Below are 12,283 nucleotides of genomic sequence, written 5' to 3' on the forward strand. Positions count from 1 at the left end.
GAATATTGAGCTAAGTAAAACTCGTTTTAATTCTCAGCCACCATTCTAAATGTAAGAAGCCACAGAGGTCCTCTTTAACGAAATGTCTGCTCTTCCCTCTTTCCTTCTACTTTAAGCCCCTATCTCCAAGCAAAAAGCACTCCCTCTTCAGGGTTTGTATTGTCACAAGCAGCATGGCGACTTCACTAGTGTTAGTGGTATCAAAACAGCATCTAATATAGAGCGTGGTCCTGTCATTCTGTACAATCCCACCATGCCAGCCATTACGGAACATGGACATTACACAATGATGATGATGATGATTTTCATCCCAAAAGTATATTGAGGTCAAACACAAAAATAGTAATTTGCACAAGCTCAACCAGGAAATGCTTCGTATGGTGAAATACTGTAACAACATCACAGGAAAGATTTCTTCAAGTACATAGCTTTGATGGCACTTTATCGCATACAGTTCTGAGTGGATGCACTAAAAACTACATTCCAATATTTTCTAGACTGAATTTCCACACCCATTAACAGACTTGCTTTATTTACCAATTTCATCTCATTTTCAATTTTAAGCCATATTGCAAATTGTTCACTGGACTACGTCAATGCCAACCTTCAAACACATCTTTCACTTCTTACCATTTAAACAGGCTATATCTGGCCAAAATATTCTACCTATTTTAAGTTCAAACTGGCCAGATCTGGCCTCTCACACCTACCCTACAATGTCATTCTAAAACGAACCATCACATCATTGAAATCTCTAAACAACGAGATAATACATGATTAATTCAAAACAATGGGAATAAATAAGGATTAACGTTTGACGGAGTAATCTGAATGCTAAGGGGTCAACCCTTTAGCATTTAAACCAGCCATAGCAGGCCGAAATATCCTACCTGATTATATGTTCATAACCAACTAGATCTGACCTCTCAGACCTACCCTACAATGTCATTGTAAAAATAAACAATCCCATCATTGAAACCTTGAAGCAGTGAAATAATGCAAGATTAATTCAAAGCAATGAATAAATAAACCTTCCTCTCACTCAGAGTAAAAGGCAGACTGTATGACACATATGTACGAACAGCCATGCTACATGGCAGTGAAACATGGGCCGTGACTGCTGAGGACATGCATAAGCTTGCAAGGAATGAAGCCAGTATGCTCCGATGGTTGTGTAATGTCAGTGTGCATACTCGACAGAGTGTAAGTACCTTGAGAGAAAAGTTGGACATAAGAAGCATTAGATGTGGTGTGCAAGAGAGACGACTGCGCTGGTATGGTGATGTGGCGAGAATGGATGAGAATAGCTGTGTGAAAAAGTGCCACACCCTAGCGGTTGAGGGAACCTGTGGAAGAGGTAGACCCAGGAAGATCTGGGACGAGGTGGTGAAGCACGACCTTCGAACATTAGGCCTCACCGAGGCAAAGACTAGTAACCGAGACCTTTGGAAATATGCTGTGCATGAGAAGACCTGGCAAGACAAGTGAGACCATAACCTGTGGCCTTTACCAGGGGTGTAGCCAGCCCACTTATGCATACTTCTCCTTCTTTGGACACAAAACTCTGCCTGCGAAGACCTGTTGAGGCAAGTGAAATCGAAATCGAACCAAATTTGACAACTGGCACCCATGCCAACCTTCCTTCATTGGACACTAAACTCTGCTTGGGGCAACTGAAAATCGAAATTGAACCAAATTTGATGACTGGCATCCGTGCCAGTGGAGCGCTAACAGCACCATCCGAGCAGGATCACTGCCAGAGCAGCTGTCTTCCTTCCATGCCATGTAATAAGAACTATTCGAGCGTGATCGTTACCAGCATCGCCTTACTGGCACATGAACAAAACATTCAACCAAGGTTGTTGCCAATGCCGCTGGACTGACTCCTGAGCAGGTGGCACGTAAAAAACACCATTTGAGCGTGGCCATTGCCAGTACCGCCAGACTGGCCCTTGTGCCAGTGGCACGTAAAAGCGCCCACTACACTCTCGGAGTGGCTGGCGTTAGGAAGGGCATCTAGTTGTAGAAACTCTGCCAGATCAGATTGGAGCCATCTGGTTCGCCAGCCCTCAGTCAAATCATCCAACGCATGCTAGCATGGAAAGTGGACGTTAAGCGATGATGATGATTTGACAGAGCGATCTGGATGCAGAAGGATAAAATAGCAGAAGAGAACATTTTTTTTTTTTTGTAGCTTCTAATTGCAGTCATGAACAGAGAAACCAGATGAAGACACTGAATCCTAAGTTGTGATATTCAACACAATCCGACCAGAAAGTATCAATTTCAGGTTGTAACTGCCGACGTATACCAAGAAGTACATTAGTGGTTTATTTATTTCCAGGATGTCATTTCACCATACACAACACACAGGCTTGGCTCTGTGTTGTGTAAGAAACTCGCTTTTGCAACCACGTAGTTTCAGGTTCAATCCTACTGCACAGCACCTCAGGTAAGTGTCTTTCACTATAGTCCCAAGCCGGCCGATTTCTTGTTGACTGAAATTGGTAAATGGTAACTGTGGAAGTTCATTGTGTGTGTGTCCATGTCCCACCACCACCACTGCTTGACAATCAGCGATGGTTTGTTTATGTCCCTGTAACTTGACAGTTCAGTATAAGACTGATAGAATAAGTTCATGCCTTAGAAAAATGAAAACACTGGGGTCAATTTGCTTGACTAAACCCTTCGAGGCAGTGCCCCAGCATGGCCACAGTCCTGTGACTGAAACAAGTAAAAAGATGAACGTCACCCTTTAAGAACTCTGCATCAAATTCGGAATCATAGAAACTAACTCTCTGGGAATTGGTCACAGAAATGTAATCTTGACTTCCCCTCAATACCCTACAACAAACTGTAGCAAAAACAGGGTCCAACTCCCTAAGGGAGCAATGAATATACTGTTCCTGTTATAAACAATCATCCCAAACATAAAAATGCTATTTTGGGCCTTGCCCTAACTGTGACCTTTACACTTGTGCAGCAAAGATATCGATCTAAACAAATAGCATCGACCTTAACAAGCTTTGCTACAACAAATGCATGCCAGGGAATTGAACTTAATAATAATAATTTGGAGACGTGACTTTCTTAACCATTTTTACCATTTAAAATGGTCATATCCAGGCCCAAATATTCTGAAGACAAAATATGGCCTTTCATTGAAATCTCAAAACGAGATAATGCATAATTAATTACTTTTGAGAGAATAATGTGAATGTTAAAAGATTAAACATGGTCATGTTATATATCCAGTCAAAGGAGGATTAAATCAAACCTTTTGTTCAACTTACACTAGTGACCACCCCTGCATACTGACGCAAAATTTGAAAACCAAATGCCACTAAATCTGACCAGTTTTCTCCACCATTTGTAATGTTTATTAAGAAACAGACTAAACAACTATTTGACGATGGTGTTATTGAGCTGTCACTCCACACGTTCAAAATAAACATCTCGATCTACTTCATTTTGGTAATATTTAAAGGATTTGATGTTACTCCTCCAGAAAGTAAAGAATTTGTGGAAGACACACGAGATGTCGAAGTATTGTTCATTCGGTAACAGTCGCACTCTTCTTATTGTTTCTTTATTTTCTGGAGGAGTAACATCAATCCTTTAAATATTATTATTATTATTATACTAAGTTGCACACTAGTCAGTCTCTATTATGAAACTTAAATGAACTGACTTTGTTAAGTTACTTTTTAATTATCTTAGAGTTAGAGTGCTTCAAAATTATTTATACACCATGTATATATAATTTTCAAACAGTTACTGTGTTTGAAATATATTTTCAAACAATCGACCATTTCCATTAGATTTCAGGATAAGAACTGAAAGCTTCTTGTCTGTTTGGCTGTCCAAGTACCTCCTTCCCAAGACATCAAACAGATGTGATGTAGTGTCCTTCATCATTCTTAAATGCTATTTTCATGATAAACAGGAAAAAAAATATTCAACCAACAACTTTATTTACAAATTCATTATCACTGAAGTGCCATTTTAGACTTTTTGCACTCAAAATCTACATCAAAATCTTCAAAAGTGCTTCTTTTTTTCCTATTATTTTCTGGTAATGAGAGATTGTGTGTGTTAGCCATAACTAAACCGACAGGGTAAGGGTTCAAATGTGTCTTTAGGTTTGGTGTTTCTGAATCTACTTCAAAAGTCTGTACATCAGGAGAAGAATCGACAGAAGTCGGGGAGTGGAGTGGAGAATTTGAAGGGGATATAGTTATGACACTTTGCAAGTCGGGGTCATCATGGCTAGCAGTCTTCTGTGAATGACTTGTGAAAGATTTTAAAGGCGTTACACTCAGATCAACTGTGGTTTGGATGTCAAAATTAGTAGAGTCATTCTTTTTACGATGTGATAACGAATCGTCACTCTGAGAATCAATCTGTGACCAAGAACCAAACTGACAATCTTCGCTGTTTTGGTACGTTGCGATTTCCTGTTTCACTTCTGTGCAATCATCAACTGTCAAATCAACTTCTGGTTCTAACTTTATTGAGTTCACATTTAAAACCTCAGAATCTGTAGATTGTTCTGGTAAAATACTAAATCTGTTTTCTGAAGATTTTTGTGAGTAGCTTACTCTCCGATTATCTTGGTAGTGTGGAGAAGAAGATCGCATCTGTATATTGGTCGTGGACGTTGCAGGCAAAGTCGTTTGTGATGAGAGGCGAATTATAGGTGGCGGTGGTGTGGCTGGGGGATTTGACAAAGAAAGATGGAGCCCTGAAGTATTCTGAGAGTGGCTAACAGTTACAATGGTCTTGTCAGGCACATTATTGGAATCATTAAATAAGTCTAATCGAAATTGATTGCACAGTTGACGAATATCATCCAAACCCAGCATCCCTGAGAGGTATTCCATGCTGTCGAGGATAGATTTACTTAAGTTTAATGACCCGTTATAAAGGTAATCAACAAAGGCTCTAAGAGCGTCAGCAGATACTTTGCGGGGGAAACACACTTGGACGTTGGTATCTTTCATAATGTAGTCGTAAGTGTCTAAGATTTTGGGACAGCACGCAATTAGCAGGATTTTATGGACCTGAAATTATACAAAGAAACATTTGGTGTTAGTTGTTGTTAAATTATTTATCAGTATCAGATGATATTAAGAAGAGGTTACATCTCAAATAGTGAAACATTATATCAGATATGATGTATTTCCCGATTTTATATCACATTTATATATATATACACACACACATACACTGCACCTCAGGCAAGTGTCTTCTACTATAGCCTTGAGCCAACCAAAGCCTTGTGAGTAAATTTGGTAGATGGAAACTGAAAGAAGCTCATTGTATATATATATATGTATTTATGTGTCTGTGTTTGTCCCCCCACCATCGCTTGACAACTGATGTTGGTGTGTTTACATCTTCATAACTTAGCAGTTCGGCTAAAGCGATGAATAAAGTAAGTACTAGGCTTACAGAGAATAAGTCTCAGGGTCGATTTGTTTGATTAAAGGCAGTGCTCCAGCATGGCCACAGTTAAATGACTGAAACAAGTAAAAGAACAATAGAATATAATCTTTCTCCATTTTTTTCCCCTCTCAATCCTTTCTGTCGAGGAGCTAAGACTCGAAACATCAAAAACTTTTCCATTCTTCCCAAGCATCAAACTAATATACCTGCTTGTTGTTCTCTCACCTGCCTTCATCTTTTGTTTTCTGCAAAACCAAACTATAACATTTGCGTGTGTAAATCTACATAGTAGACATATAAACATAGCAAATTTAATTATTTCTCCAGCGATAGAAAAAAGTTATGAACAGCCTTAATCGATTTTTGAACCTCATTGGGGTCTCATGAAATATGGTTAGGTTTGTATTTTATTGTTACAGAGACAATACAGGAACAGTCATGATGAAGAAAGTCAAGGAAGAAATACCTATGAGAGATAATTACAATGGAGTAAAAATATTTTTTAAACTTTAAAGTTGAAGCGAATCTATGATGAATTACATATTTTCTCAGTGATCTATTTATTATTTCTTCTCTTCACACAAAAACAGCCTTTGTCATAAGGCAACAGAGCAAGGGAGATAACTTTGCTGACTTCAGATTTCCTTATCATCATCATCATCATCATCGTTTAACGTCCGCTTTCCATGCTAGCATGGGTTGGACGATTTGACTGAGGACTGGTGAAACCGGATGGCAACACCAGGCTCCAGTCTGATTTGGCAGAGTTTCTACAGCTGGATGCCCTTCCTAACGCCAACCACTCAGAGAGTGTAGTGGGTGCTTTTACGTGTCACCCGCACGAAAACGGCCACGCTCGAAATGGTGTCTTTTATGTGCCACCCGCACAAGCCAGTCCAGGGGCACTGGCAACGATCTCGCTCGAAAATCCTACAGGAGCCAGTCAGGCGGTACTGGCAACGGCCACGCTCAAAATGGTGCATCTCATGTGCCACCCGCACAAGAACCAGTCCAGGGGCACTGGCAACGATCTTACTTGGCTTGCCGGGTCTTCTCACGCACAGCCCATTTCCAAAGGTCTCGGTCCGTAGTCATCGCCTCGGTGAGGCCCAATGTACGAAGGTCTTGCCTCACCACCTCAGCCCAGGTCTTCCTGGGCCTACCTCTTCCACGGGTTCCCTCAACTGTTAGGGTGTGGCACTTTTTCACGCAGCTATCCTCCTCCATTCTCACCACATGTCCATACCAGCGCAATCGTCTCTCTTGCACGCCACAACTGATGCTTCTAATGTTCAGCTTTTCTCTCAAGATACTTACACTCTGACGGGTATTCACATTGACATTACACATCCAACGGAGCATACTGGCTTCATTCCTTGCGAGCTTACGTATGTCCTCAGCAGTTACAGCCCATGTTTCACTGCCATGTAGCATGGTTGTTCGTACGCATGCGTCATACAGTCTGCCTTTTACTCTGAGTGAGAGTCCCTTTGTCGCCAGCAGGGGTAAGAGCTCTCTAAACTTTGCCCAGGCTATTCTTATTCTAGCAGCTACACTTTCAGCGCACCCACCCCCACTACTAACTTGGTCGCCCAGATAGCGGAAGCTATCGACTACCTCTAGTTTTTCACCCTGGAATGAGATAGAAGTTGTTTCCTGTTTGTTTGCAGTCTTTATTGCACCTGAACATCTGCCACAAACAAAAACTAACTTGCTAGTTAACCTGCCTTTGATGTTGCTGCACCTCTTATGTGTCCATAGCTTGCACCGGGTACATCTTATAGAGTTACTACCTACTCCTTTTCTACATACTGAGCAGGGCCATCTACCTGAAGGGGTTTGTGTTTTATCTACCTTCCTACTTATTAGGATTTTGGTTTTAGCTAGGTTGACTCTAAGGCCCTTCAATTCTAGACCTTGCTTCCACACCTGAAACTTCTCCTCTAGTTCTGATAGTGACTCCGCAATTAGGGCAAGGTCATCAGCATAGAGGAGCTCCCAGGGGCAACCTGTCTTGAACTCCTCTGTGATTGCCTGGAGGACTATGGTAAATAATAGGGGGCTGAGGACGGAACCTTGGTGGACCCCTACCTCTACCTGGAATTCATTGCTGTACTCATTTCCAACCCTCACCTTACTGGCAGCATCTCTGTACATGGCTCGCACAGCTCTCACTAACCATTCTTCTATCCCAAGTTTCCTCATTGACCACCAGATAAGGGATCGGGGGACCCTGTCAAAGGCTTTCTCCATGTCAACGAAAGCCAGGTACAGAGGTTTATCCTTAGCTAGGTATTTCTCCTGCAACTGTCTCACTAGAAATAAGGCATCAGTAGTGCTTTTACCTGGCACGAACCCAAACTGCATCTCATCTAAATTGATTCGCTCCCTAATTAGTTGGGCTATGACCCTCTCTGTAACTTTCATAACCTGATCTAACAGCTTGATGCCTCTGTAATTATTTGTACCTAAAGCGTCCCCTTTACCTTTGTAGCAGTTGACTATGATGCTGCTACACCAGTCATAGGGTATGACTCCTTCGTGTATCACCTGGTTCGTAATACGGGTGACTAGGCTATAGCCAACACTGCCGGATATTTTGAGCATCTCTGCAGTGATTCCTGATGGGCCGGGGGCTTTCCCGGTCTTCATACTCTTAATTGCTTTATCTACCCTGGTACTATCAACTCGGATAGCTGGTCCCTCTATTGGGTCGACATAAGGCAGGCTCTCTTTCTCCCATTCATTCTCTTTATTAAGCAATCTATCGTAGTGGCATCTCCAGACCTCTTTCTTTGCATCCTCATTTAATGCAAGCGTACCATCATCCATGCGAACACATTTCTCTCCTACAACATCACTATTCTCTCTCCTACACTGTCTTGCAACACGAAATACCTCGAGTCTTTGGTCCTCACGGCGCAGAACATTGGCAAATCTTTCCTTATCTGCTTCCCCTCTGGCTAAATAAACCTGTCGCCTAGCCTCCCTTCTGGCACATTGCTACAATTCCCTGCTACCACCGTTCTTCCAGTCCTTCCAAGCCTGTTTCTTTTGTCTAATAGCCCTGTCTACCTCCTTGTTCCACCACCACGTTACTCTGGGTTGGGAGGGGACCTTACACCACCCACAAATCTGGTCGGTGGCTTTCAACAGGTTGTCCCGCAGAAATCTCCAATTGTCTTCCACGTTGTATGATGCTATATCTCCTATTTCGTTAAATGCTTCAAGTAACTTGTCTCTAAGTCTCTGTCCGTTTGCAGGGTCTTTAAGCTTCCACACCCTTCTTCTCCAAGCCTGTCTAATTCTGGGCACCCATTTTGCCTTGATCCCAAAGTCGCTAACTACTAATCTATGTTGTGGGGTACATTCTTCGCCAGGGTAGGTTTTGGCATTTATAAGCCGCCCTCTTTCCCTATTTCTGGCGAGGATGTAGTCGATTTGGCTAGAGTGTCTGCCGGAGCGGTAGGTAACTAGGTGACTGGCAGGTTTCCTGAAGTTGGTATTGCAGACCATAAGATTGGTTGCATCACAGAACTCCAGCAGTCTGGTTCCCTCCTCGTTGCGGGAACCGAAGCCATAGCCTCCATGTATGCCATGGAAGCCCCCAGCACGACGTCCGACATGACCATTGAAGTCTCCAGCCACAAAGAGAAGGTCCCTGTCACTCGTCGACGAGGTAGTTTGCAAGAGGGTGTCATAGAATTGGTCTTTCAGACCATCTGGTAGCCCAGGTTGAGGTGCATAGGCTGAGATGACAGTAGCTAATCTATGATGAAGCACTAGTCTGATCTTAAGTACTCTGTCACTTACTCTAACGACCTCGATTACCTTATCCACCCATTTCTCCGCTAGAAGTATTCCTACGCCCCCGACCCCGTCAGTGTTCCCTGCCCAGAAAATCTTGTACCTGTGTTCTTTGCCTGTGAGGAACCTTGCAGAACCTCCTCTCCATCTTACTTCCTGGATGCAGCACATATCTACGCATCTCCGTTCAAGCATCTCAACAATTTCACCAGATCTACCTTTCAGCGTGCCGACGTTGAGAGTGCCAATCCTAACAGTATGGGTGTTGGGGGTGTGGGCCTGTGGCCTGGGAAGGGGAAAAGCAGTGTCGTGTACCTGATCTCTCTCTCATATATATATATATATATATATATTTTTGTTTTTTTTGTTTCAGTCATTTGACTGCGGCCATGCAATTATATAAATATATATAATTGCATTTAGACATAAATGATACTAATGACTCACTGTTAGAACTAGGTACACATATGCTTCAGAAACAAAGCATTTTGTTGAGTACAGAGCAGTGTGTGTCCATGTATGATTATGTATACAATTGTGGAGGTGCAATGGCCCTGTGGTTAGGGCAGCAGACTCACAGTCATAGGTTTGCGGTTTTGATTTCCAGACCAGGCGTTGTGAGTGTTTATTGAGCAAAAACACCTGAAGCTCCACAAGGCTCTGGCAGGGGGTGGGGTGGCGAACCCTGCTGTACTCTTTCACCACAACTTTCTCTTTCTTCCTGTTTCTGTTGTATCTGTATAGCAAAGGGGCCAGCCTTGTCACACTGAATCTCCACCCCAAGAACTACATTAAGGGCACACGTGCCTGTGGAGTGCTCAGCCACTTGCACGTTAATTTCATAAGCAAGCTGTTCCGTTGGTCTGATCAACTGGAGTCCTCGTAACCAACGCTGAGATATATAGATATATATAAAACATGACATTAGAACTTGACACAACCCTGCAGCTAACCGGTCTCCTGTCAAACAACCAACCCATGCCAGCATGCAAAACAGGTGTTAAATGATGATGATAACATAATTATCATCATTTTCTCATCGTCATATACATACATACATACATAAGAATGTGTGCATGAGTGTATATGTATGTAGGCACAGAATTCTGGGTTCAGTCCCACTGCATGACACCTTGGGCAAGTGTCTTCTTCTATAGTCTCAGGTCAACCAAAGCCTCGCGAATGCATTTGGTAGACAGAAACTGAAAGAAGCCTGTCATGTGTACACTAGAAGAAGCAGTCAAAACGACCAAAACCACATTTAAGTTTTCTGTTGTGTTCAAATGTACACTATTTTATATTGAGAATATGTTGTCTATTGACTTTTTATACATGCTAGGCCACTGGTAGTGAAATTTCTAACAAACAACTCACTACTCTATATATATTTTACGTATATGTTTTTAGTAATTTTTACAAGATTAATTTGGTAGTTAATCATTTACTGCCAAATGAAACTGTGCTTGAGTGGTGAATTTGAAAAATTATAATGTATAATAAAGAGACACGTGTTAATCATCTCATAATTATGTTTGTGTTATGGCGCAATCACTGATGAAAGATTCGCCTAGCAAATTATTTTTAGGTCTGACCGGAATGAAATAACAAGGTAAGAGTTATTATTTTTCTTTCCTTTTGAAGATTGCCCTTAAATATGGTTTTAGTCGTTTTGACTACTTCTTCTAGCATGTAAAAACTGCCTGTTGAAGGCAGTTTTTTCTTGTGTTTAAATGTACACTATTTTATATTGAGAATATGTTGTCAATTGACTTTTTATACATGCTAGGCCACTGGTAGTGAAATTTGGAAAAAAACTCACTACCCTATATATATTTTACATATGTATATGTGATTGTGTTTGTCCCCCAGCTCCCACCATCGCTTGACAACCAATGCTGGTGTGTTTATGTCCTTGTAACTTGGTGGCTCAGCAAAAGAGACTGAAAGAATAAGTACTATTTCTTAGAAACACTAAGTCCCTTCAAAGTGGTGCTCCAGCATGGTCACAGCCAAATGATTGGAAACAAGTAAAAGAAAACATACACACACATTGCTTTACACTTGTGAACTTTTCCTGTTAGCAGTAAAATTAGTTGCACCAGTATTACTAGATATAATGGCTTTCCAGACATCAGTCAAACCATCCAACCCATGCCAGCATGGCAAACGGACGTTATACGATGATGATGAATGTCCTTCAAGATGGTAGCCAGTCTCTTTGCACCACTTTACTAAATAGAGTCACCATCTGATCACTAAGGCACAAGTTTGAACTTGAAAGATCGAGTTGTCACCGATAATCATGGCTGTTCTGATTGCAACAAAAATCAGTATTCACTAAGTTATCAACTATCAAAGTGCAAATGTACGTTGTTTACACATGCTAATGTATATCTTGCTCTCACGAGTTGGCTTTAACCCTTTGACATTCAAACAGGTCATATCTGACCCAAATCTTCTCCCTGTTTTATGTTCAAACTGACCGGATCAAGCCTCTCACGACTACTCTGCAATGACTTTCTTAAAATAATTACATAATTGAAATCTCAAAGCTACAAGATAATGCATGATTAATTGAAAACAATTTGAATAAGTATTACATCTGACAGAATAACACGAGTGCCAGAAGGTTAAAGACAAAATCCACTCCTAACTGTACCGAGTTGGGGGTTGGTTATCGTTGACAACAATTTAGTCAGCTGGTAATGAAGAGTTGTCTCCCTTACATCCAGTTTTCAACAGTTTTTCTACTCATTCTATTACAAATGTGACTATAAATACAGCATGCTCTGTAAAATGGTTGGCATTAGGAAGAGCATCCAGCCATAGAAACGATGCCATAGCAGACAACTGGAGTCTGGGCAGTCCTCCAGCTGGCCAACTCCTGTCAATTTTTCCAACCCATGCCAGTATGGAAAGCGGACGATAATGATGATGTTGATTATTGCTACTTCTGGTCAGAAGAGTGCCATCACTTCATTGAGCTTGCACGATCATAAATACATACATCATTTAACACTTTTCCATG

General features: G+C 41.5%; 1 protein-coding gene across 3 annotated transcripts in view; it reads right to left on the bottom strand.

Moving 5' to 3' along the window:
- Nucleotides 1-3,955: 3,955 nt before the first annotated feature.
- LOC106879774 (uncharacterized) overlaps nucleotides 3,956-12,283 on the bottom strand; it is a 33,656-nt gene continuing 25,328 nt past the window's right edge. For all 3 annotated transcript variants that reach the window (XM_014929470.3, XM_089363526.1, XM_014929472.3), the window contains one exon: nucleotides 3,956-5,063. In XM_014929470.3, coding sequence (XP_014784956.1) covers nucleotides 3,990-5,063 — 1,074 coding nt within the window. In that variant the 3' untranslated portion in view covers nucleotides 3,956-3,989. The remainder of the gene's footprint in view (nucleotides 5,064-12,283) is intronic.

The sequence above is a fragment of the Octopus bimaculoides genome, chromosome 15 (genome assembly GCF_046866305.1).
Source record: "Octopus bimaculoides isolate indiv1 chromosome 15, ASM4686630v1, whole genome shotgun sequence".
Lineage (NCBI taxonomy): Eukaryota > Metazoa > Mollusca > Cephalopoda > Octopoda > Octopodidae > Octopus > Octopus bimaculoides.